Source organism: Hordeum vulgare, chromosome 7H (genome assembly GCF_904849725.1).
Source record: "Hordeum vulgare subsp. vulgare chromosome 7H, MorexV3_pseudomolecules_assembly, whole genome shotgun sequence".
Lineage (NCBI taxonomy): Eukaryota > Viridiplantae > Streptophyta > Magnoliopsida > Poales > Poaceae > Hordeum > Hordeum vulgare.
In genome coordinates, this window is record NC_058524.1 from 123006036 (window position 1) to 123033686 (window position 27651).

General features: G+C 49.8%; 1 protein-coding gene across 1 annotated transcript; it reads left to right on the top strand.

Moving 5' to 3' along the window:
* Positions 1–3466: 3466 nt before the first annotated feature.
* LOC123407563 (kanadaptin) lies at positions 3467–25476 on the top strand. Its single transcript, XM_045100725.1, has 12 exons — positions 3467–4155; positions 4518–4603; positions 5587–5666; positions 6249–6304; positions 7121–7169; positions 18588–18737; positions 18946–19041; positions 22035–22148; positions 22240–22370; positions 23037–23272; positions 24190–24963; positions 25045–25476. The coding sequence occupies exons 1-12, from the start codon at positions 3683–3685 to the stop codon at positions 25092–25094; spliced, it is 2295 nt and encodes a 764-aa protein (XP_044956660.1). The 5' UTR covers positions 3467–3682; the 3' UTR covers positions 25095–25476.
* The last annotated feature ends 2175 nt before the right edge of the window (positions 25477–27651 follow it).

The window sequence follows — 27651 nt, forward strand, 5'->3', positions numbered from 1 at the left end:
TTCGATAACTATACAACCACATGTTTGCTTAATAACAAAACAAACTGCACAAACCATTTACATGAATATCTTAACAAACTTGTTCCAGGTTGAATTACAAAAATTGTCTACCAAATGTTCCGCAATCAGACCATTTTTACAATACATCTTATCTACTAATAAAGCAAATATTGCTTCTGTCGTACGTCATTCAAATTGTCCCTAAAGTTGGCTAAAATTATCCACCAATGCCACCTATAAGTCATAGAAAACGTTTCAAACAGGAAAATCTACGGACTCGGCCGACCCAGTAGGCACCTCCTATATTACGCTATGAGCGTTGAAAAAAGATGCAGCACACCTATTTGGACCGGCCCATGCGTGGGCGCCTATTTTTTTAGTTTAGTTTTTAATTTTTCTTTTTAGTTCCATTTTGTTTTTCTACTTTAAATATTTTAGAACTTCAAATAACTTTTCTCAACTTTAAGAAAATGAGAATTTTGAAATAAAATATTCATTTTTTTTTAGAATTCAAAAAGTACTCAGGGGTTTTGAAAAATGTTTGCATATACAAAAAATGTTTAAATTTTGAGAAAATGACCATAAAATAAAAAAAAAGTCAATGATTTTAAACAAAAGTCCGTGTAACAATCTTAAAAACAGTTTGTGCCTCTGTTTTTAGTCTCGTTTTTTTATTTTCTTTTTTCTGTTCCATTTTTTAATTTAAATAATTTAGAACTTTGAATTTTTTTTGCAATTTATAAAACTTAGAATTTTGAAATAAAAGTTTGAAAAAAACATAAAATGTTTGTGAATTGAAAAAATGCCCGGGATTTTTGTAAAAATATTCGCATATTTATAAAAATGTTCATAATTTTGAGAACAATGTTGGTGAAAACAATAAAATTCCATGATTTTGGAAAAAAAGTTTATGTATTATTTTTTGAATGCAATTGAAAAAATGTTTGATAATTCAAAAAATGTTCATGCATTTTAAGAAATGTCCTGAAATTTTAAAGACACAATATAATCAGCATTATTAGAAATTATAATTGTTTTTCTTTCGTTGCAACACACGAGCTCTTTGCTAGTTTAGATCAATACGCTCAACTTATGTTTACATTAGCACAATATATATAACATTAAAATAAACTGTGTTCGCATAAGAGAGAGGGAGAGTCACCTTGTTCTTCACCAAATTCTTCTACTCGGTTCTTCTGTTCATCTTCTCTCTCAGATCTGACAGATTGTAGTGTTTAGATAAACTAAATATTAGGAAATCAAAACCAAAGAAACAAAAAACTGATAGAGAAGAGAGCTCCTAATAGCGATTTATCGAGAATTGCATCTTGCTACCGTCGCACACTTTGTGGAAGCACCCAACTACTGCAAATACCAATTTCAGGAACATTTGTGACACAAAGATTAGTGAAATAACACAGAGTACATGTAAACCTGAGAATGGTTTCACACTTGAACCATACCCATTCATTTATCTCTCAAAACCATACCCATTTAGTATCATTTTTAGCCCAACCAAAACCAAAACCACTATTTTTTCCACCCAAACCAATTTAAACCCAAAACATAATCATGGGTTTAAACCCAATACATAACCATGAATTTGCTTTAATGTATATATGATTGCACAAATTGACATGTTAAGAAATAAATAAGATAGAAAATGCATAAGTGCATCTACAGCAGTTTAGACACAAAGTAATCCTTGAGATACAGTCAACACACAGTAAGAGGCAAAAAGAACATGCTCATGGCTGATAAGCTTACTAACAAGTGTATTAAAACCAAATTGCTTAGCGAAAGCACAAGAAAACACTTCCGATTTTCATCTACTGTTTCCCCATAATACATAATTACATAGTGCATTACAGCATGCACGCGGATCAAAGATACTCATTCTCGATAGTAGTTGATTATTGCATATAACCAATGCCTAGAAACCGGTTTGGACCCATAGTTTACAACCGCTAATAACCAAACCGTTTAAACCCATAACCAACTATATCGAAACTGGTTTCTCCACATACCCAAACCAAAACCAAACTAAAAAAATCAGAGCCCAATAAAACCTGAACCAATCAAACCCAAAGTAAGAACCGAACCGTTACACCCGATGTTTTAATAACCATTCTCACGTTTAAGTACATGAACCAAGGTGAGAACAAGAGGTGGGGAGGATATTAAAATACCTATAGGCACAACATGCCTTGCCAAGGAGGTCAGCAGGGAGTCTCCAACGCCAACTCCATGGTTGGGCCGAGCCAAGCCACCTCCTGGCTTAGTGCTCTCACCTCCCTCTACCATCGCACAAACTCTTTCCCATATGCGCGCCCCCGCCGCAGGCGGTGCTCTCTCCCTTGATCCGGGACACCGACTTCTCCTCGCCTTCATTTGTGCCACTGGCCACTGCTCTCGTTTCATCCACGCCGCCGTCTGCTCCACTCCCTCGCCTCCTCCTTGCCTTCATCTCCGCCCCGCCACTGCTCTCCTTTCATCCACGCCATCGTCTGCTCCACTCCCTCGCCTTCATCTGCACCACCGGCCACTGCTCTCCTTTCATCCACGTCGTCGTTTGCTGCACTCCCTCGCCTCCTCCTCACCTTCACTATCATGGTCTCGTGATCGAGCTCTGACCTACCATTCGCCATATCGGACCCGTAACCCCCTTATTCCTCACCTTGCGTTGGAGCTCGTCCATGTTCTCTCCTACACCTCATGTGTGTGCCGCCATGCTCCTTCCCCATGGCAACCCGCGACGGTCGCGGTTGGTGCGGAAAGCAAGCACGCAGGCGATGGGCGCATGGAGGAGGGATGAGAGGGAGATGTATAGGAGAGGGAGATGGAGAGGAGATAGAGGAAGGCTCACGACGGGGGTGGCCGGAGGCGAGCGCGCGTGGACGAGGAGGGATGGGATCTAGGGGGAGACCAGCCATTCGTGTCAGATGAAGGCGAGGAGCAGAGGCGGCGATGAGTTTTGTCGGGAGAGGGATGGGATCGAGAGCGAGGGGGGGGGGGGTAGCGGGTGACGCAACGTGTGTTTGTGCCTTCGTGGGCTGCGATTATTCCATCCTCTCTCTTTTTTGCTTTCTAGCGGGCTGGGTGATTTGGGGCTGGTTTTTTTCTAGCGAAGGAGGGGATCATACGTGAGTTGGCCCATCGCGGGATGGTTAACCGTACGAGAGATGTGAAGCTAGAGGTGGTCGAACCATCACGATGACAGATCCCCTCTTTAATAATAGAGATCTACACAGGGATCACCGCCTCCTCTCCCATTCCTCTCTAACGACAGAAAAGCCGGGCACAATCCGCCAACTCAAGGAAGAGGAAAGGAGAACAGGGAAAGGGAGGGGGACAATGAGCGGTGGGCCGACGGCGTTGGGATGCTTCAAATTGGTGACATTCTTCCACTAGGATGTTTCAAATTTTGACATTCTTCCACTAGCCAATCCTGCCCGCCGAACGAAAAACGAACGGCCAAGATTGCGCGTGGCTGAGAGTTTCACCTGCGGAGCACCATCTCTCGCCAACGGCGACGATTGATGCCCCCCTTCTTCCCCGTCCGTCTGGCCGGATCACCGACCCAGCTCCGCTCCGCTGTTCATCCCCACCTCCTCCTCGCCGTCGTCCCCTTCCCCTCCCCTCGTCTCCACTTCCCCCGCTCCCGCACCCTCCGGTCACAGCCATGAACCCTACCATGCCTCCGCCCCCTCCCCGAAACCCTAACCCCTCCTCCTCCATGCCACCTCCGCCGCCCCCCAAACCCTTGCCGCCTGCCCCCTCGTCGCAGCCGGAGGCGGAGGACGCGCCGAGGCCTGACGTCTCGATGGCCGAGGCGGACGGGAGCGCTAAACCGAGCCCCTCCTTCTCTATGCCGCCTCCACCGCCACCAAGGCCCTCGCCGCAGCCGGAGGCGGAGGCAGCGTCGGAGCCTGAATCGTCGGCCGACGGGACCGCTAATCCCAGCCCTAGTGTCAGCGACTCGTCGGCAGGGGACCCCGGGGGGGACACCGAGATGGCCGAGGCGGCGCCGCCAGAGCAGCGGCAGCAGCCGCGGCCGCGCGCACCATACGCCATCCCCGACTGGAGCGCCGGCCCGGAACACCCCTTCTTCCTCGAGGTGCTCAAGGAAGGCCTCATCGTCGAAAAGCTTGACGTGTGAGTTGCTGTCTCTGCACCAGCAGCCTTGCGTTTCTGTCGTGCTGTGGGGCTGCTTACTCTGAATGCCTCTGGGGTTTCTAGCTCATGTACGATAGGAGTGGCGAAGGGCAATGCGTGCTTCCTAGTGCAAACAGTTGATTAGGACTTATTTTTATCTCTAAAATCACTCATGATTTATAGTTGCGTGAAATGAGTAATTGCATAACTACACATTTCATGTTTCAATCCGATGCATTGTACTATATGTGGCTTTTGAGTCCTTCACATTCAAAGTTCGTGACGTTGTCTGGTACATAATTACCTGGACTACTTGTTTTCCTAGATATGGTTGGTGAGATGACTGGCATTGCATGTCGCAGGTCTAAGAAAGGAGCTTACATGTTTGGCCGAATTGATCTATGCGATTTCATGCTGGAGCATCCCACCATTTCCCGTTTTCACGCAGGTACATTCATTTTTGCCATGCTCTTGTCAAGTATTTTTCGAATCGGATGCTCTTGTCAACTATGCCATAAATAGAACCAAAACTCGAACTCCAGCTAGCTATTTAATTTAGTTACTAGTGCAGAGCTAGTTTTTATTAGACCTTTTCAGTTCGAAGGAAGCAATTACTAATACTTTTTCACATTGAGGAAGGTCGCCCGTAACCCCCCTACCCAATCTGTCAGTCAGATTCATTACATTAATTAGATGTCAGGATGGTTGCAGTTTCAAACAGTAGTTTCTTTTTTGAAGCAATATACTTAGTCACCTTGTTACCGATTTTTCGGACAGCTGGGTGGAAACTGGTAGATGGTTCATCGCTGATATTCTGAACATTTTGGATGTCAGTGAGCATAAGTTCTATTCATGGTGCTAAGATATTCATGAACATATGGGGATGATATTCAGGGAACGGTGAAACTTTGTTGTAAATAATCCTTTTCTTCAGAGGGTAGTATTTGATTTAGAAAAGCTGTTTATCAATTATTAAAATTATACGGACAACCTGCTGGTGAAATAGGGTTGAATCAAGACATTGACCATTAGTGGAACCGGAGGCATTCTTCCACTAATTTGTCTAAGGACTTCTATGTGTAGTGCACTGTCTATCTTATTTTGGCAGAGATCACAAAGTATATGCACGTGGTTAACTGTATTGAAGTTCTGCAGTTGATTTTCTTGCATAAGTATGCCATGTATTATATGTATCATTACATAAAGTGTTCTCTTATGAGTAATTGTTCACTTTGTTTTATCATCTTTCATTACATTTTTAATAATCTCTGAGTGCAAGTTTTCTGGACATGCGATAATTATTTATTGTTCATGAACCAGACATGGTAATTATAGGATCCAAGAATTCAGCACTACATATATAATGATAATATATATTATTTTCTTGGTCAGTCTTATGCGTCACACTCATTACCTTTTGCGTTGTTTTAGTTCTGCAGTTTAGAAACGATGGGCAGGTTTTCCTTTACGATCTTGGAAGCACACATGGTTCTTCCATCAACAAAACTCAGGCACAGTCTCTTCCCTTTTGTCTTACTTCAGAGCAGAACTGAATATTTCCAATTCATCCAGGACTTCTAATATGTTTGTTTGAAAATGTTGATACTGTGCAACTATGTGTCCTCTTCTCATGTATGCACCTCATTGTCCATTTTTTCTTGGACACACACTTTCTTAAGGAGAAAAGCATCAATATGACGCAGAATACGTCATTGTTCATGCTATTTTGTTTTAAAAAGCACTGCAATTTGTGTTGATGGCATTCTTATTCTGTTATAGTTTTGTACATCCATCTACCTTTGGCTTGCTGAGTCACACTAGAAACTGGGGAAAAGATGTGTCTTTTTCTGATATTAGAAATAACAAAAGAGTTGTCTGTGTATCCATTGTTCTTTTCATGCTTAATAGGATGCTCCCTTTCTGAGCTAATTTGCTTTTGGGCTATATTCCTGTAACATCCTTTTCCCCCACAAAAGGAACCTTGTATTAGCTTTTCGATCTTGCCATGCTTGTTGGTTCACAATAGCATAGCTACCGTTCTGATATGAAGGCAAGGATATTGTTCTGATCAGATGTCGTAATTTAATTAACAGATCAAGAAGAAGATGTACACACCGATTCATGTTGGAGATGTAATTCGATTTGGGCAGTAAGTTTGTCAGCCAGACGATGTTATCCATCATTTCTAGCAGAGATTGCAACAAATTGCTTTCTGGTGCTCAATTATTTGCAAATTGTATTCTTTCATCTGATAGAATTTTTAGCTTTCTAGCCTCTAAATCTGTTCATCTCATAACCTGCTTATTATGGACTAGCCTTTTCCTTCATAAATTAATAATCATGTGTGTCATTGGCAACTGTTGTGAAACAGTAACACTGGCAAACTGTTGTAGAACAGTGGCAATGAGTTCATGGCTTCAAAAGAAAACTTAACTTCTATTTTTTCGTAGTAAATGGTTACTTATAATTGACTTGATTATACATACTAGATCTGATGGAAAGTTGAATGGAAAGATATGTGAAGCTCATGCATATTCTAAGGAAAGATATGACTCGATTATACAAATGCCCTGAAACTGAGAACGGAATATCAAACAAGCAATTGAAGAAATGAATAAAATGGCATTACTCCAGAAGCCCCAGTGCATAGCGGACGGCTAAAGCGTGCTTATAATGTCAAAAGAGGCCGGGGTAGACCGAACTTGACATGGGAAGAATCCGTAAAGAGAGATCTGAAGGATTGGAGTATCACCAAAGAACTAGCCATGGACAGGGTGCATGGAAGCTTGCTATCCATGTGCCAGAACCATGAGTTGGTCGCGAGATCTTATGGGTTTCACCTCTAGTCTACCCCAACTTGTTTGGGACTAAAGGCTTTGTTGTTGTTGTGTACTATTGTACTCATTTGTGCTCTTATCACTCAGTAAATTTGGACTGAACTTTTCTCACTCTTTCTATTTGCCAGGTCATCACGTCTGTACATTTTCCAAGGACCATCTGAGCTGATGCCTCCAGTAAGATTCTGAAACTCCTTCAGTTGGCTCATCTGTCACCATGCCATATTGATTTCTGAAGTATTTACTAGCTTGCTGCTTCGTACACATCCTAATCAAAGTTAAAGTGATGATGCAACATACAGTTTATTGTTCCCAACTAGCAAAGTGTCCGTGTTGAAACAGATTCAAAATAGACTAATACATGTTCACAAACTTGAAAAAAGATCACCCTGTGTTATGACCGGCCAGGTTTATAGCCGGCGGGCCAAGGGCAGTAGGCCCAATAACAGTTAGGGGCTTAGCTCAGTTATCTTATTTTTATTAGCAGCTATGAGATTATAAATACTCATGTAATCACCTATTTTGGAATTAAGAAGTAGCAAACCTATTTGCTTGGCTTCTCCCGGGAGACCCCAAAACCCTAGCCGCCGACGGCGGCCGATCTCCTCACGCGATCACGGCGTCGGAGCGCCGTCGCCCGCGTTCTCCACTTCGCCAACCCTCTGATCACCCATATAACCTACACCCTCGCCCTAGTAGGAGGCCAACTCCTATCAATATGGTATCAAGTGTCTCAGGCTCGATCATGTCCGCTCCTCAGCCCACCTCCTCCCTGTCGCCACCCGTCATCACCACACCGCCGGCCCTCGCGGGATTGATCGCCACCACCCCGCCACCCGCCGCCGCGCCCTATGCCTTCACGACCGAGGAGATGACGACGACGCTTCAGGAGCTTGGCCACGCGATCGCGGGCATCCACACTTTTCTTGCGGCCCTCTATGCCCCGTCGCCGCCAGGTAGTTTCGCCGTCACCGCGGCCAATGGTCGCCGTCACCCGTCTCAGCCGCCTCGTCCTCCCAGGGAGCCGCGATGACCCCGGCCCGGGGGTTCCAATGCACCAGATCCGATTTCCCCCATCGCCGTCTCCGTTGCCGTCATGGCTGTCCGGTCTACACGACGGCCCTGGTCCAGCTGCACCTTCCGTCGCCTGGATTGCCTCCCCAGTACTCCGGCGGGCCCTCCGGCGCTGCCGTGCCCTACGGTGGCATCGACTTGCCCCTCTTCCATGGCGGGCCCCTGATGCCCGCCTTCTCGGCAACCTCGGGCTCGCTGTTCGGCACCGAGGGCGTGCTTTCGTCCACTTTTTCCTCTACACAGCCGCCGCGCTTCTCCAAGCTCGAGTTCGCTACCTACGACGACACCATTGACCCCCTCATCTGGCTCAACCAATGCGAGCAGTTTTTCCGGGAGCACGCACTCTCGTGTCCGACCGCACCTGGATCACCTCCTACACTTGCGGGGTGCGGCTCAGACCTGGTACTACGCCCTCAAACAGGACGAGGGTGGCATGCCACCGTGGGAGCGGTTTCGCGACCTCTGCCTGGTGCGCTTCGGGCCTGCGGTTCGGGGCAACCGTTTGGCCGAGCTGGGCTGCCTGCCGTTCCTCACGATGGTGCAGGACCTCGCCGACCGTTTCCTAGCTCTGGCGTGCCACGCCCCCGGCGTCTCGGGTCGCTAGCGAGCTGAACTGTTCGTGGGAGGGCTGCCCGACCACATCTGCGTGGACGTCGAGATGCGCGGGCCACAAGACCTTTAGACGGCCATGTACTACACGCGTGGCTTCGAGCATCGCGCGACGGCCATGCAGCAGGCCGCTCCATTGCGGGCCCCTCGCCAGGTGTCCCGGCCGCCACCTCCAGCGCCGACCTGGCCCCTGGCTGCAGCAGCACCCACGGTCGTGGCCCCGGCGCCCCCATTCCGTCGGCTCACGCCGGTCGAGCAACTCGAGCGCCATCGCCAGGGCCTCTGCTACAACTGTGACGAGCCCTACGTTCCCAGCCACGTGTGCCCCCGACTCTTCTACTTCGAGGCGTCCGACTATGTCGAGGATGACCTTGCCACCGCACTACCCGGCGCAGTAGCAGTCCAGCCAGGCGGGGAGGACGCAGCGGAGGCCGCTCAGGCTAACGCCTTCGCGGTCTCGCTTCACGCGCTCGCAGGGATCCGGACAAAGAAGACCATGCTGCTGCCCATCTCGATCAAGGGCGAGTGCCTCCTGGCGTTACTGGATACCGGCTCCACCCATAATTTCTTCTCGGGATCCACCATCGCCGTCTCGTTTTCCATCCTATAGGCTGGGAACACCTCCGGATTACTGTGGCCAATGGGGAACGACTCCACTGCCAGGGCATTGCTCGCGAGGTTCCTCTTGCGATCGGTGACGAGCACTTCTCCATCACGGGCGTCGGCCTCACCCTGGGCTGTTTGATGTCATCCTTGGCGTGGATTTCCTGCGTACTTTGGGTCCTGTACTTTGGAATTTCGACGCGATGACCATGGTCTTTTGGCGCCAGGGCCGCCGCGTCCGTTGGGAGGGCGTGCGGGGCGGTACTGCCGCAAGTCCCCAGCAACAGCTGATGGCCACCTCCGCCGACTCGGCCCAGCCCCTGCTGGACCGCCTCTTGGAGCAACACGGTGACCTGTTTGAGCCTCCCCAGGGGCTCCCCCAGCCCGCGCCTATGACCATCACATTCACCTGCTGTCGGGGACACCTCCAGTGTCCGCTCGTCCGTACCGCTACCCCCAGCTGCAGAAGGACGAACTCGAGCGCCAGCGCGCGGAGATGCTTGCCGGCGGCTGACCACCTCTCCATTTTCGGCACCAATGCTTCTTGTACGGAAGGCCGATGGCACGTGGCGTTTCTGCATTGATTATCGGGCTCTCAACATCAAGACCTCCAAGGATAAATTTCCTATTCTGGTTGTTGAGGAACTCCTGGACGAGCTACACGGGGCATGCTTCTTCACCAAGCTCGACCTCCGTTCCGGTTATCATCAGGTGCGGATGCACCCGGACGATATTGCGAAGACAATGTTTCGTACCCACCATGGCCACTTCGAGTTCTTGGTGATGCCTTTCGGCCTTGCCAACGCCCCGACGACGTTTCAGTCATTGATGACCGACGTCCTCCGCCCTTACGGCGGTTCGTGCTCGTTTTCTTCGACGACATCCTCCTATATAGCTCGTCATGGGCGGAGCATGTGCAACACATTGCCATTGTCCTTAACGAGCTCCGGGCGCACCATTTATACCTCAAGCGCTCCAAGTGCTCGTTTGGCACTGCATCCGTTGCTTACCTCGACCATGTCATCTCGGCGGAGGGTGTGGCCATGGACGCCAACAAGGTCGACGCCGTTGCCACCTGGCCGACACCGCAATCCCCGCGGGCTCTCCGCGGGTTCCTGGGGCTAGCCGGCTACTACCGCAAATTTGTTCGCGAGTTTGGCCTCATTACGGCCCCACTTACGCGGTTGCTGCGACGCGATGATGGATAAGTCTATGTACTATGGTCTTTGTGGGGCTGCAGCACATAGTCCCTTGTGGGGCTGCAACACATGGTCCTTGTGGCTGTTAGGATAGAATCCTTGACCATCAAGGACTGGCAGTTAGGATAGCATCTTAGCATATGCTTGGCTGGCTAGCAGCCTATAAATATGTATCCCCAACCCCTCAGGTTGGCATGGTATTGTGTGAGAAATAAACCAATGAAAATTGTCCCAACTCTCCTATTGTCATCCACAACTATCAATGCTCAGGCTGAAAGGTCTAACAAGTGGTATTAGAGCCTCGTTATCTTGTACCCTGAGCATTTCCTGCTCACCTCTCTCACCGGGAGCTGAGCAGCCTAAGCCGGTAGCAGCAGCTGCTCCGACTGCCCCTAGTTACCTCCCTCCCTCCGGACTGTCGAGCAGCAGCACGTCAGCAACAACCTCCTCTTCACACAACAGCCCCCTGCAGCGAGCCATGTCTGCAGGTCGCTCTCAGCACACGGCTACCTCGAGCATACGACGCCGGCAGGAGGCCGAGCGCGCCGTGGCAGAGGAGCGTGAGCGAGCAGCTGTAGCAGCAGCTGCTGCGGCAGCAAGGGTGTCGAGGCTGGCTGCAGCGGAGCTGGCAGCAGCCAGAGCAGAGGTAGAAGCAGCCAGGGCGGAGGTAGAAGCAGCAGCAGCGGAGGCAGCACGTGAGGCTACGACGGATGCCAAGGCACTCCGCGGCAGCTCCGGCAGCTCCAACGGCTCCGTGCCTGCGGACGACGGCGCCGACGCAGACCGCGCCAAAGTGGCGCAAGAGCGGACGGCGCAGTGGGCAACGAGCACGCCCGCGCTCCAGGTGGAGGTGCGCACGGCGACGACGGCTGCAACGACCAGGACCGCGGCCTCTACGAGGTCCGGACTGTGGTCAGGGATGTTGGTCCCAGTGTTGGGTGGCCTACCCTCACTAAAACCAACTACGTCGAGTGGGCCGCGATCATGAAGATCAGGCTCCAGGTGCGGCGCCTGTGGGAGGCAGTCCAGGACAGCAACATCGACCACCAAGAAGATCGACGGGCGCTGGACGCCCTCATCGCTGCAGTCCCGCCCGAGATGCAGTTCTCGCTTTCCAACAAGCGGACTGCCAAGGAGGCTTGGGACGCCATCGCCGTGGCACGCATCGGCAGCGACCGTGCTCGCAAGTCCACACTGCAGGCACTTCGTAAGGAGTGGGAGAGCCTGGCTTTCAAGCCAGGTGAGGACGTTGATGACTTTGCTCTCCGTCTCAACACTCTGCTGTAGAAGATGGTGAAGTTCGGCGATGCCACCTACACCGAGGAGAGAGTTGTCGAGAAGCTTTTCCGGTGCATTCCCGAGAAGTACAAGCAGATGGCTCGCTCGCTCGAGTCTTTGCTGGACCTCTCCACGATGACGATCGAGGAGGCGATAGGTCGCCTCAAGGTCGTTGACACCGACGAGCCACAGCCTCCCTCGGGGCCCATCACCACCGGCGGGAAGCTGCTCCTAACTCGGGAGCAGTGGGATGCCAACCTTGGTGACAAGAAGAAGGGGGAGCCTTCTTCCACGACGGGCGGCCGCAAGCGCGGCAAGCAGCGCAAGGCGCGAAGGGGCGGCAAGGCACAAGGACGTGCCGAAGGTGACGCCCGCGGAGGCGCCAAGGACGGCGTCGCTGGCAAGCCCAAGCCGGCATAGGACAACAGCTGCCACAACTGTGGCCGGCTTGGCCATTGGGCCAATGAGTGTCGACAACCACGACAAGGCCAGGCTCACGTCGCACAGGCGGAGGAGGAGACGGCTCTGTTCATGGCGCATGCAAGCATCGAGCTACCTTCAGCGACACCAGTCACAAAGGCTCTCCTCCACGTCGACGAGCCAAAAGCACACGCTCTTCTCGGCGATGGCTCCGGGAAGGACAAGACTGCGGGGTGGTGCCTCGATACCGGCGCCACCCACCACATGACCTGTCGAAGGGAATTCTTCGCCGAGCTCGACTCCGACGCGCGAGGCTTCGTCAAGTTTGGGGATGCCTCAACTGTGGAAATTAAGGGCGTCGGCTCCGTCATCTTCACCACCAAGACGGGAGAGCACCGACTGCTCACCGGTGTCTACTACATCCCCGTGCTAAGGAACTCCATCATCAACTTGGGACAGCTGGATGAGAACGGCTCACGCGTGCTGATTGAGCATGGGGTCCTACGCATCTGGGATCGCCAGCGTCGCCTTCTCGCCAAGGTACCCAGAGGTGAAAATCGACTCTACGTCCTTGATGTGCAGGTGGCACAACCGGTCTGTCTCGCTGTCCGTCGGGACGACGAGGCGTGGCAATGGCATGAGTGCTTTGGGCACCTTCATTTTGAGGCCCTGAAGCGTCTAAGTGCCAAGGAGATGGTGCGAGGCCTGCCATGCCTCGACCATGTGGAGCAGTTCTGCGGCATCTGTGTGCTGACGAAGCAGAGACGACTCCCCTTTCCCCAGCAGGCGAGTTTTCGGGCCAAGGAGAGGCTGGAGCTCATGCATGGAGATCTGTGCGGCCCGGTGACGCCAGCCACACCAGGAGGTCGACGCTACTTCCTGCTGCTCGTCGACGACCTCTCTCGCTACATGTGGGTGATGGTCCTCGGCAGTAAGGGAGAGGCGGCGGACGCCATCAGGCGCGCGCATGTTGCTGTGGAGGCGGAGAGCGGCCGCAAAATGCGCGTGTTGCGCACTGACAACGGCAACGAATTCACGGTGGCTGAATTCGCATCGTACTACGCTGATGAGGGCATCCAACGCCACTACTCCGCGCCGTACAACCCGCAGCAAAACGGCGTCGTCGAGCGGCGCAACCAGACGGTTGTGGGATGGCTCGGGCTCTCCTCAAGCAGAGAGGGATGCCGGCTGTTTTCTGGGGAGAGGCGGTGCTAACGGCCGTCTACATCCTCAACCGCTCGCCTACTAAGGCACTCGACGGTAGGACGCCGTACGAGGCCTGGCATGGGCGGAAGCCGACGGTCTCCCACTTGCGGGTCTTTGGCTGCCTTGCGTTCGCCAAAGAGCTCGGCCACATCGGCAAGCTCGACGACAGGAGTACTTCGGGAGTCTTCATCTGCTATGCGGAGGGCTCAAAGGCCTACCGCATCCTTGACCCAGAGACACAGCGTGTGTGCACGGCGCGAGACGTCGTGTTCAACGAAGGGCGAGGGTGGAAATGGGACAAGGAGGTAGACGACGGCTCGACGCCGACGTATGACGACTTTCGAGTAAGTCCACTTCAAGGAAGCTGGGGGAGCAAGCAGCTCCTCTTCGCCGAGCACGTCTACCGCAGCCCCCAAAACTACATCGACTCCGGTGCCTGCTACGCCGACGGCACCACAACCGGCGACGCCGCATACTCCAGCCCCGGCAGTCACCACTCCGGGCTCGTCTTCATCATCACCAGCTCACGCAGAGCACAACCCGATGAAGTTCGCTTCCCCGCTCACTCACGACGAGGAGCGCATCGACGCGTATCATAGCGGCAGACCGCTGTGGTATCGTACGATGGATAATCTACTCGGCGACCAGCCGGTGCCGGGACTGGTGCCACGCGACCTGGAGGCGCAGCTACAACTCGCGTGTGAGGACGGCGAACCTCGGTCCTTTGCAGAGGCCGAGAGAGACACGGCATGGCGCGCCGCGATGCAGGTGGAGATGGATGCGGTCGAGGAGAACCGCACCTGGGAGCTCGCTGACCTCCCTCGTGATCACCGCGCAATCACCCTTAAGTGGGTGTTCAAGCCGAAGAGGGATGGAGCCGGCGCCATCATCAAGCACAAGGCTCGCTTGGTGGCCCGAGGCTTCTTGCAGCAGGAAGGAGTCGACTTCGACGACGCTTTCGCTCCCGTGGCACGGATGGAGTCCGTGCGACTTCTCCTTGCGCTAGCTGCCCAGGAGGGCTGGCGTGTCCATCACATGGATGTCAAGTCGGCATTCCTCAACGGCGACTTGAAGGAGGAAGTCTATGTGCATCAGCCATCGGGATTTGCGATCCCCGGCCAGGAGGGCAAGGTACTCCGCCTGCGTAAGGCTCTCTACGGCCTACGGCAGGCACCTAGGGCGTGGAACGCCAAGCTGGACTCCACGCTAAAGAAGATGGGCTTCGAGCAAAGCCCGCATGAGGCGGCCGTCTACCGACGGGGCAGTGGAGGAAATGCCCTGCTGGTGGGCGTCTATGTTGACGACTTGGTGATCACCGGTATCAAAGATGCAGAGGTGGCGGCGTTCAAGGAAGACATGAAGGCCACCTTCCAGATGAGTGATCTGGGGCTCCTCTCCTTCTATCTAGGGATCGAGGTGCACCAGGATCACTCCGGGATCGCGCTTCGACAGTCCGCCTACGCCAAGCGCATCGTTGAGCTAGCTGGGCTCACCGACTGCCACCCAGCCCTCACTCCGATGGAGGAGAGGCTGAAACTGAGCCGCGACAGCACGACGGAGGAAGTGGACGCTACACAGTACCGACGCCTTGTGGGGAGCCTTCGCTACCTCGCCCACACACGGCCGGACTTGGCATTCTCCGTGGGCTATGTTAGTCGGTTCATGGAGCGACCGACGTCGGAGCACCAGCAGGCAGTGAAGAGGATCGTCCGCTACGTGGCAGGGACACTCGACCACGGCCTCCACTACCCTAGGTGTCCGGGGGCGGCACACTTCGTCGGGTACAGCGACAGCGACCACGCCGGCGACATCGACACCAGCAAGAGCACGAGAGGGATCCTCTTCTTCCTCGGCAAGTGTCTCGTGAGCTGGCAATCGGTCAAGCAACAGGTGGTGGCCCTGTCCAGCTATGAGGCCGAGCGGCCTCCACCGCCTGCACTCAGGCGCTCTGGCTCGCTCGATTGCTTGGTGATCTCCTCGTCCGAGATACCAGAACGGTGCAGCTCCTGGTGGACAGCAAGTCCGCCCTGGCCCTGGCAAAGAACCCCGTTTTCCACGAACGGAGCAAGCACATCCGACTGAGGTATCACTTCATCCGCAGCTGTTTGGAAGAAGGGAGCATCGAGGCGAGCTACATCAACACCACGGACCAGTTCGCAGACCTGCTCACCAAGCCTCTTGGGAGGATCAAGTTCCTCGAACTCTGCTCCAGGATTGGGATGATTCGACTCTCCCACAAGACGACGTACAAGACTTAGGGGGAGAATGGTGGATAAGTCTATGTACTATGGTCTTTGTGGGGCTGCAGCACATAGTCCCTTGTGGGGCTGCAGCACATGGTCCTTGTGGCTGTTAGGATAGAATCCTTGACCATCAAGGACTGGCAGTTAGGATAGCATCTTAGACTAGCATCTTAGCATATGCTTGGCTGGCTAGCAGCCTATAAATATGTATCCCCAACCCCTCAGGTTGGCATGGCATTGTGTGAGAAATAAACCAACGAAAATTGTCCCAACTCTCCTAGTGTCATCCACAACTATCAATGCTCAGGCTGAAAGGTCTAGCACGCGACGCTTTCGCATGGGACACCGAAGCGGCTGAAGCTTTCTAGGCGCTCAAACACGCGCTCACCATTGGGCCAGATTTTGACCAGCTCTTCACCGTGGACTGCGACGCCTCCGGCTGGGGTTCGGCGCCGTCCTCCATCAGGGGGCAGGCCCCCTCGCTTTCTTCAGTCGTCCTTTTGCTGCACACCATCACAAGCTCGCCGCTTATGAGCGGGAGCTCATCGGGCTGGTACATGCGATGCGTCACTGTCGTCTATATTTGTAGGGGCGGTCGTTTCTTATCCGCACGGATCACTACAGCTTCAAGTTCTTGCTGGACCAGCGGCTCTCTACCGTTCCGCAGCATCAGCGGATCAACAAGCTCTTTGGGTTTGACTTCACCGTCGAGTATCGCTAGGGCCAGCTCAACGCCGTGGCAGATGCGCTGTCTCGCCGCGACTCCGATCAGGCGGTCCTTACCGGTGATTCGGAGGGAGCGGCTCTCTGCATCTGCTCCGGGCCGTCCTTCTCCTTCATTGACGAGATGCGCCGTGCCACAACGACTTCGGCGGACGCACAACTGCTACAACAGCAGCTCCAGGAGGGGGCGCTGCTTGAGCCGTGGCGCCTGGAGGGCGGCTTGCTTCTCCACGGGCGACGCCTATTTGTGCCGAACCACGACGACCTTCGTCACCAGAGTCTGGTCCTCGCCCACTCGGCCGGTCATGAAGGGGTGCAGAAGACGCTGCATTGCCTTCGCACCGACTTCTTCATCCCCGGCGACCGCGTGTTGGTGCAGGATTGGGTTTGGTCTTGCGTAATTTGTCAACGCAACAAGACTGAAATGGTGCGGCCGAACTGCTGCAACCCCTTGAGGCTCCCTCGCAGGTATGGGCTGATATCTCCATGGATTTCATCGAGGGTCTTCCCAAGGTGGGCAGCAAGTCCGTCATTCTCACGGTGGTCGACCGCTTCTCCAAGTACGCGCACTTCATCGCGCTCGGTCACCCCTACACCGCCACCACGGTCGCGCGAGCCTTCTTCGACGGAATAGTCCGTCTCCACGGCTTTCCTTCGTCGATCGTCAGCGACCGCCACCCAGTGTTTACTGGCCATGTCTGGCGTGATCTCTTCAAGATGGCGGGCGTCAAGTTGGGCTTAAGCACAACATTCCATCCTCAGACCGACGGCCAGTCGGAGGTGGTTAACAAGGTGATTGCTATGTACTTGCGCTGTGTCACAGGTGAGCGCCCGCATGCATGGGTGGACTGGCTCGCTTGGGCGGAGTACCGCTACAACACCTCCCACCACTCCGCCTTGCGTGCCACTCCGTTCGAGGTCGTCTATGGCCGTCCCCCACCGCCCATTCTGCCGTTCCAGGAGGGAGCGGCGAAGACCGAGGCGGCCGGTGCGCTTCTCCGCAGCAGGGATGAGATCCTTGCGGAGGTGCGTCAGCGCCTCCTCCAGGCGCAACAACTCTCAAAGAAGTACTACGACGCCCATCATCGCGATGCAGAGTTTGTGGTGGGCGATTGGGTGTGGTTGTGGCTCCTCCCCCGCACCACGCAGTCGCTTGACCCGCGGGCTAGGCGCAAGCTCGGGCCGTGCTATGCCGGGCCGTTTCAGGTCTTGGAGCGCATCGGCCACGTCGCCTACCGGCTGCCGTTGCCCCCGGGTGCCCGCATCCATGATGTCTTCCATGTGGGGCTGTTGAAGCAGTTCCGCGGTGATCCACCGGCGACTTTGCCGGCTCTTCCACCAGTGGCCAACGGCCGTCTCCTTCCAGGCCTGGAGAAGGTCTTGAAGACCCAGCTCAGCCGCGGAGTTTGACGCCTTTTGATTCAGTGGGCCGGCCTTCCCATAGGAGGATGCCACTTGGGAGCAGCTCGAGGAGTTTCGCCAGCATTTTCTAGACTTCCAGCTTCCAGCTCGAGGACGAGCTGTTTGCGTAGGCGGGGAGAGATGTTATGATCGGCCAGGTTTTGTAGCCGACGGGCCAAGGGCAGTAGGCCCAATAGCAGTTAGGGGCTTAGCCCAGTTATCTTATTTTTATTAGCAACTATGAGATTATAAATACTCATGTAATCACCTAATTTGGAATTAAGAAGTAGCAAACCTATTTGCTCGGCTTCTGCCGGGAGACCCCAAAACCCTAGCCGCCGACGGTGGCCGATCTCCTCACACGATCACAGCGCCGTCGCCCGCGTTCTCCACCTCGCTAACCCTCCAATCACCCATATAACCTACGCCCTCGCCCTGGTAGGAGGCCAGCTCCTATCACCCTGCTTTTGGAATATATCACTAAAAATATGTAGGTTTCACCCAAATTTTATGCCTCTTATCTCTAGCCTACCCCGACTTGCTTGGGACAAAAGGCTCGGGAGAGACTAAGGAGTTTTGTACAAATGTGGAGCAGAGTGGCGACTCTTTTCGCAATTACAGCTTACTTCACATCTGTTAGATGTTAGATGCAGATCAAATTGTCAGAAATGATGGATGGCAGACACATCATCATCACCAACTGGGTCTTTTCTAGGAGTAGAGATTTGTGCTTTTGTTGAAATGGAAAACACAAATGGGATATACATCATTGAACAGAGTCAACCTCTTCATATTCAGTTATGGGAGTCTTGTATTTACTTGTTTGTCTTATGTAACAGGAAAAAGATATGCAGAAACTCCGTGATGCTAAGATTCGGCAAAATCTGCTTGATCGTGAAGCTTCCCTTTTACGAGCGAAAACTCAAGCAGCTTTAGCAGATGGGATCTCATGGGGTATGTCTGAGGATGCACCCGAAGAAGACGGGGAGGTTAGTTATTTATTTTTACAAGCATTTGGTTGCGGATATTGAGAATCTTACATTAGTTATTACCTGGATGGAGCTTTTCCATTTTTTTTGTGAGAAACCAGCTGTTCCCAAGTTTCAGTTGCATAATTTTATATGTTTAGAGATTTTTTCTTTTCTAATTGGTTATGATGGCCCTTGTTTTTTTACTGAACATGTTTTCATATCTTAGGATGAGGCAGATGAGATCACGTGGCAAACCTACAAAGGTCAGCTTACGGACAGACAGGAAAAGACACGCAGCAAATTAATAAAACGAATGGAAAAGGTAAGCAGCTTTTTTACTGAAGAAACGACATTATCATACTCCCTCTGTACCTAAATAATTGTAGTTGGGGAGAACTAGGCTAGTTCTCCCCAACTACAATTATTTAGGTACAGAGGGAGTACTCATCATTGCATTTTCTATGTGCACCTACAGTATGAAACATTGAATGTGGTTGCATTTGAAAAATCATCATTACTTATAGTGATTCGTATGCAGCTATGTCTGGTTCAGATACTACATAGTGGCTGTTTGCTGTGCCTTGCCCATCCAATTGTAGTTTGGCTGATTTGCGACGCTGGCAAAAATTTAGGTTTAAAATTCTTTTGGATAATTCTTGTAGCCGGTAATTCTGGTGTTGATTTCCATTCATGGGGCATTTGGAGCTGCTGTCTATTTTTGAACTGCACAATATCATTTCCTCAGTAAAACGGTGCTTACATTCTGCATTGCCAGTTTGCTACAGTTCTGAAGTGTGAACACTCATCATGGGAGATGTTTTTTTGTCCTTTGTGCGACCTACTTACCTATAACCTGATGCTTTGGTCCGGATTGGCGGGTTGCAGTACATTGTATGCCAGAAAGAAGGAAATATATAGTTAAGTACATCACAAAATTTTTATGGTCGAGTCAATTTATGGCAAATGCTAAAGAATGTAAATTCCGCTCTAACGAAATGGGATAGGCTTGCCTTCTTTTTAGCAATGGTGGTGTCATAGTCGCTACCATAGGAATTCACCCACTCGACGTATTTCCAAGTTTCAGTAGTTCACCAAGGACAGGTCCATGAAGGAGTGGCGGACTAGCATGTCGGGCGCGCATATTGCGAATCGTAGTGTCAAGGCATCCCTCACTATGCTTGTTTCTTGGACCATTTGGAATGAGAGAAACACATGGGTTTTCCAACACAAGTCTGCTCCTGCAACCGTCCTTTTGGATGCCATAAAGGATGAGCCAAAGCTTTGGTGCGGGCGCTAAGTGTCTGGGGCAAATTTTACCGGGAGAGTAATAACCGTTGTAATTATTTAGTCTTTTGTGTAACATAACTCCCTAAATTCCTTAATTGATGGATGAGGAAGAGCTTATGCCTCCGTCTCGAAAAAGAAGTTTCAGTAGTTCCTTGAATGAGAGGTAGGGTTCAGCCTGCAAGTGGGACTGACCGTGGGCTGCCGCAAAAAACCCGCTTGATCCCACATCTGTTATCCGGGCTGCCGTGGTAATCCGCCTATCAGCGACAGCGAGTACGCGGTGGTCACAAACCCGCATAACCCCACATCACCCCACATCATATCTACTTCCTGAGTTGGGGGCATCGTGCCCTGCTGGCACTTAATGTCTGGGGACTCAATCTGTGCTGCGATGGTCATGGCGAGGATGGCTTTGCTGCCGAGCATGTGGGCTCATATGAGGCACGCTGGTGTCGGGTGTAGTCGGTCACCACTGCTTCTCTCTTCCAACATGGTACCGTTGCACTGCTCAGGCAGTGTGAAGTGATACCGAGAGACACACTCGTCTGCCATTTTCTTATCTCGGCTTCTTTTTACCCTTGTGAGGAATTTCAAATTGGGTTTTCTCCCTCACCGAAGAGGTCTTGAATGTCCCCGTTGATGCCGCAAAGAAGAGGATATGTGGGGCAACTCGGGCTTGTAAACGGATGGTAGAGGAGAGGGGGAGTGGGAGATGACCGAGTGGATGGAGGAAGTAGTGGCGGCCATGGTAGAGCCGCCGGTGCTCCAGCGGCTCCTCACGGTAAACCTAGCGTCCTGGTATGACCGCATGAGGAGAAATACTTTTTTTTGAGGAAGGATTTAGTGGGTTATGTGGGCTAGATGCAGGCCTAGTGGGACAGTCCGCAAATCTCACGTATTTTCATTTCTCTACTGTAGTCTCTGCGGGATGGCCTGCTCCTACTTGCAGTCTGAGGTAGGGTAGTGGCCAATGACATCACTGATCTTGGGTGAGGCTGTGGCAATCCTGGTCTGTGAATTAGATTCTAGAATCTGGAGGTTGTATGATGGCAAGGTGTTTGGCCTCTAGCGGCGGCGAAGGGAAGAACTTGACTGGTGGGGAGAAGGGTGGCCTGGAACGTCGAGGCGCTGCGGGCAGCATGGTGCGGAATATCTAGCGGATCGTACAGATGTAAGTGGTGATGCTGTTGAATGCAGATGGGAGAGGAGCAGCAGTTTGTATGTGGGGATGGATGAGACTGCGGTGGTGCTTGCATGAGTAGGGTGGATTGTCTATTTTAACCCCCTTTAGGCCATGCCAGTCTTTATCTGCTGCATCATTTAATCCAGCAGATTGGAGCTATCTGTTGGACCGACAGGGAAACATATACCATTTCGTAGTCCTGTCCCCAGTTTTTAGGTTGGCGTCATGGACCCGCCTTGTCAGTATTATTCACTGTATCATTTGATCCAGCAGATTGAAGCTATCTGTTGGATCGATGGGGTAGTCATATCCCCAGTTTTTAGGTTAGGGTCATTAACCTGAAACTCTTTGGGTTGCTTTTGCCTTTTCAAATCATCATTTTGAAAAAGATTACATTAGTATTACCTATCGACGAAATGGTGCACCGTGTTCTAGATGTATGTCTTTCTAGGTCTCTGTGAGCACGTCATAGTAGTCTTAACAAATCAACATGCAACCTTGTTTAGTTTGTAATCGATAAATCTTCATTGAAAATTTCTGTATCAAGAGGTTGTGTGTCCCTGATGATTATAAATGGGCCTGGGTAGAATCTCATATTCATGTTTCAAAGAGAGTTCTCTAGGGGCTTGAGCCCGCAAACGTGAGTCCTTGTAGAGTCCCTCTCCCTGAGCTACCAAGTTCCTTGCATTGGTTCTATGTTCTGGGTGAACAGCTAGGTTGAGATGTTTTCTTTAAGGACAGTCCTTTTGAGTAGTATGGTAGTATGCTTGAACCTGTGAATTTTGGTTCTTAAGGAAAATTTGCTCTATGTTCTCTGATATGATTTACATCTCTGCTTGTCTCAGGTTGCCAACATGAAGAAAGAGATCGATGCAATACGAGTTAAGGACATTTCTCAAGGTGGGTTAACCCAAGGTCAGCAAACACAGATTGCACGAAATGAGCAAAGGATATCTCAGGTTAGTGCATAACAAGTTTTATTCACATTTCTTCATATGCCATCACGGTTTCATTTCTTATTAGAAGACAAATACCAAATCTTTTTTCCAGATCATGGAGGAGCTAGAAAATCTCGAAGAAACATTAAATGACAGTATACAAGAAAGTCTTGGTGCACGTGCTGGAAAACCAAAACGTGGTAGTCATAAAGCAAATCTCGAGGAAGAAGAAGATGTTATTAGGTTTGCACTTCTGATAGAATTGAATTATGACTGCTACATTCGTATCATGTATCATATCTTAACATATAGTACTATAGTTAAGAACAGAGGAGGATGTTAGAGCTGGCTAAATAATCTTTTCTCCCTTGTCTGCTTCTCCAACCGACAAAAATGTATGTAATTGAAAATTTAAATCTAGAAGTCTAAGCCCATTTGAAATTTATGGACCTTTAGGGAATGATTGGCACCACTGCACTAGGGCATATGTAATTGGGAACTTGTACCTTGTGCCACTTTTGCTTACCTTGAAAATTCACAATGTACATGTGAGTTTTCTCCTTGGAGCGTACTCCCTCCGCCCCAAAATAAGTGACTTAAAAATGACTCAACTTTGTACTAAAGTTAGTGTAAAGTTGAATCATTTTTGAGTCACTTATTTTGGGACGGAGGGAGTATATAATTCAGTTTCTCGTTGATTCTGTACAACATCTTGTCAAATAGGCTGATAGAAAAATTCAAAGCTCCTTTTGACTGGTAAAAAAGAATGGACTACTTCAGTTTCTACTAGTGGCCATCTGCAAGTAGAGGCCTATTATCATATATTGTTCCTTACCGTGGCTGGAGTTTAGAGCTTTGCATACTTGTTCTCATGTGCTGATTCACTGATTTTGATCTTTTTTTTTCTAGTGACGACGATGAATTTTTTGACCGGACAAAGAAGAAATCATCTAATCCTCAATCTAGTGGGCAGCAATCAGTTGAGACCGCTGATAGTCTTCTTGATAAAAAGGATTTCATCAACAATGATATTGAAGGTAAAAAGAAGTTGCTTGAAGAAGAGAAGATTAAGCTGGCTCAGAGAGATAGTGCAGATCTTGGGGATGACCTTGATGCTTACATGAGTGGATTGTCATCTCAATTAGGTATGATAGTACACTCTGAACCATGTAGTTTATTGTGTACTAGCTAGACTGCTGGTTTGAATGTTTTAATAGCCTGCCCTTTGCTTGAAACTTGACTAGTTGACTTGCTAACTAGTACTCCGTATATGACAGCGATGCTCTCAGCTATTAACTTCCAATTTTCAATAAGTGAAATGACTCATTTCTTTGGAAGCATTGTTAAGGGATCTGGTTAAGACCTGGAAACGAAGAATTTCAGAGTATATTTGCATTTTCTCGTTAGCAACAACTGAAATTATATGTATCAGCTATGTGATCATTTTAGAGTTTAGGCTAATAGAGTGGAGATGTTAAGCCAGACTGGAATAAAAAATAATTGAGTTGTCTCAGTGTCTAATTTTTTTCTGCAAGTTTGATTACTGTGATTTGGTCCAAAACATGATTACATGAGTATTCAGCAAAACTTATATCCCCTTAAGAAAAGCAACACTTTTAGCTCGTGCGCTGAGCTAAGCTATCAGCTATGGATATCGGTAGTTTCCAGCGGTACTGTTAGCTAGTTTGCATTTGGTGGAAAACTTTGAATATTTCCCCCTCTTACTTATTACAAATATGTGAACTGTCAGAAGCCCATCGTTCCTTGGCAAAGAAGTTAGTGAAGAACATGACACCGAAAGGTGTTTATGATACACAACAGTTTCCTCCTGAATATATGCATATGATTGTGTGAACTGATGTGCAGCACACTTACCTATGTTGGTTAGGCTCTAAAAAGTGCCAGTAGCTTTGTTTAAGTCTTGATGATCAAGCTCAATCTTTGTAGATGGATGCACAGAGCTTGAAATTATGTATTCATACACACATATTGCCTGCTTTTCTGTCTGTTTTGAGTATTTCACTATCTTCTATTTTTCTAATTGATTTGAACTGCTCGACAGTACACGATAATATTGCCAAAATTCAAAAGGAGCTTTCTGATCTTCAAGTTGAGCTGGACAAAGTAGTTTACCTACTAAAGGTAGCTGATCCTATGGGAGAAGCAGCTCGCAAGAGGGATTTAAAGCCAAGAGAAGCAAACCCTCAAGCATCTAATGATAATCCTGGACCAGAATCCAAAAAACAAGACAAAATTTCCCAAGACAAAACCTCAACAGAGGAGAACTTGAAGGATTCTTGTTCTACCAAAATAGAAGTGGATAAACCTGCTGAGGTAGAAACAGATGTCCCCCAAAACCAAGAAGATGCCAGCAAACCTGCATTCACCATGCCAAAACCTCAGTGGCTTGGCGACAAGAGAATCGTAGAACCTGAAGAAAATTGTATAAAAGAAGGAAACACGAATGCTGAGGAGCCTGATGATTTTGTGGACTACAAAGACCGGAAAACTATTCTTTCTAATTCAGCCAATGAAAAGGATATTGAAGGGGCTGCTCCTGGGCTTATCTTACGGAAGAGAAAGTCTGCCGATCAGTCAGCTGGCGTTGAAGCAGAATCGTCTTCGGTTGAATCCGAAGCATCAGCAGCTGATGCTGTGGCCCTTCTGCTGAAGCACACACGCGGTTTACAACCTGCAGAAGACATTGAGAACGAGAATGAACCGCAGGCTAGCAAGAGAAAAGGAAAAAAGTCAAAACAAAAACGTGTACTGGGTCCTGCAAGACCAGATTTTCTTGAAGCTGGTCCAGTTCATGAAACATGGGTGCCACCTCAAGGTAAGAATAATTTATCAGTAAAGCATACAATCACCAAATGTGTAAATTTATCCCTTGACAGTACTGTTCAATTATCTGCAGGTCAAACTGGTGATGGGCGCACTTCATTGAATGATCGTTTGGGGTATTGACATTTTCTCATCCTAGACTCCACCAGTTCCATCACAAAGAGAAACACAGTAGTGATCACCTGTGCTGCTGTAGTTGGATCGTGAACATGTGTTCAGAATCATCAGATGGTATCAAGCCTCTTGGGGTGGGTGCTTGCGGTATACTGGGACGACACTGGAGCAGAGGCTGACTGACTTAGATTGGCAATGGTGGTTACTGGTCACTTGGTCAGAGCTTCAAAGGCACATAGATACAATCTTTTGGTTGAGCTTTCAGGACTTATGTTTGTCGTTATTAAGATTGTAGAAGAGAATGTATATCACCCTGTCAAGGTTTCAGAAATGGATGTATATCATCATGTCTCATTACGAGGTTTTGCAAGGTTTTGTTGCTTTTGTGGTAGCAGCCTTTGTTTTGCAGTGTGGATTAATCTCTGAACTTAATTACTTCCTCGGTTAAGCAAAAATACCATGTGTTCAAAGCCATTTTGGTGGAACTTTCAAACATTTACCAAACTTCCTCGGGTAGAAGGTTTCAGCAAATTCCACACGATTGTTCGAGGCTTACAATTTTTTGGACATGTTCAGTAAAATGGCAGCCCATTTCAAATTAACGAAAATTCTTGGTCCATTTACATCGCTTTACCGATTCTTTCCAGACAAATGTCACAACATCTCATGATATGTTTTGGGTCTTCCCCTTTTTTCTGCAAATTTCGGCCTGATGGATTAGCAACAGACTGTTGAAGCCTCTTACGGCATGGCCCAGTAAAGCTGATGCCGACATGCCATGTAGGCTCGTGTCAGGAAGGGCTGCCTTAAATGGTGTCAAAGACTCTTCATCAAGACATGTACAATAATGGCATATGGATAAAGATGCCTCATGATAAAAAAATAGCTTGGGGCATCTATATTGATTTTTTCTCTCTAATGCAAGCTATCATTACGGTGCTTCATCAAAAAATAAAAAATAAAGACTTTAATACACATGCATCTCTACTTTTCACTTTATTTTTTTTTACACCGGACCATACATTTTCTCTTCAAAAATCTGGCTCCTGCATAAGATCCCACTTCTTTATTCAAACATATTTTTTCAGACATCCGATCCTATATAACATATGGGACATCATCCTGAGGTTATGCATTGTACATGTCCTCTGAACGCGGGTTCTTCACGGAGAGAGGGTGTGGTCCTATGCAAAAAGTTGAAAAAGATGCATAGAAATTGAGATGTATGGCATGCATGTTTTCTTTTCTTCGACGATGCCCGCCAGTGGCAGCTAGCGTTGGAGGAACAAAATGCATGTAGCTGCCCGAAGCTACCAACAAGGCAATGCTACCGCTGTTCATGTCCTTAGTTTTGCTTCCTTTCCCGACGCCTCATAGTCCTAGCTAGTCCTGTCAGTGCGTGCTACCAAAAAGTAGATGGCGATCATTCGGTTTCACTACCACAAGAGATCCAAGGAGCCTTCCTTTTTATCTACTAATACAAAGGCGACTAGAGGTGGATTTTTGGACTGGTTTGTGCACAAGTGCCATGGTAATACCGGACTACTGGGCGTATGTATCTGCCCACCTTTCCTTCTCATGCAAATTGGCACCTTTGCAATCCTGAAGCACTTCTCAGCTTCCTGCTGCCTTTAAATTATAGCACGCGCAATATCGTGAGCACGGTTGTGGAAACCGGCTGTCGTCGGCCAAATAGCCCGCAATGCATTAATTTGCGATATGCACTTATGCTTCACTGTCACTTTGACCAACTCTATATCGTGAAATTTGGCTGCATTTAGTTGTTGCTAAACTTTTTTTTTGAAACGAGGCAAAAGATTGACCATTTACATTGATTAAGGAGAAGAGAGAGTTGTCCGGTTAATTGAAGGAAAACCGAACAAAAACCGAAATTACAAACCCCGTAAGGGCATGCAGACGACCTGGCCACAAACGGCATAGTGTGGACCGACAGTTCCGATTTTGACAACGAGCTTCATAAAGAAAATTATAAACCTCGCACCAAGCTAGTCGAGCGCAACATCTGAAGAGCACCACCCACTAAAAACCGTCCTCATGGAGTCATCGTTGCCGAAGTGGCCCTTCCGCCCGCAGCTTCGACTTCTTTGTCACAGCCAGCAATCAGCATAGGCGCATCCATTGACGCACCGGACCGTCAGCAACAAAAGAACAAGCCGTGACTCAGCTCTGCTCGCCACCATAGTCGTTGCCATGCGCATCACAACGCCACACCAACCTCGCACCGCTGGTCGAGCACCTGTTGACCGCGATGCCGTGCACATCCAGCCCGTGAGAAGCGCGAAGGAGACCATGAACTTCAAGGCGACGCCCTCAAGAGGGAAGCGACGATAAGACAACGACGTCGCCCGACTCACACAGAGTCTTGAGCTTTCGCCTGAAGGACATGACTCGGGATGGAGGAGGGGGGAGAACTCCACGACGACCCTCCAGGGAGGAGAACGACGCCCACGGGCGACGCGCCCTCGGCACCGACAAAGCCGTGCAGATTCTCATCCGAAGAATCCCAATCCCCTCCAACCCACGCAGCCAGCGACTGAGAAGAGTC

Coding starts and splice junctions, on each gene's coding strand:
- LOC123407563 (XM_045100725.1), top strand. CDS start 3,683: ATGAACCCTACCATGCCTCCGCCCCCTCCCCGAAACCCTAACCCCTCC. Junction 4,156..4,517: donor ATCGTCGAAAAGCTTGACGT/GTGAGTTGCTGT, acceptor TGCATGTCGCAG/GTCTAAGAAAGGAGCTTACA. Junction 23,273..24,189: donor TGGATTGTCATCTCAATTAG/GTATGATAGTAC, acceptor ACTGCTCGACAG/TACACGATAATATTGCCAAA.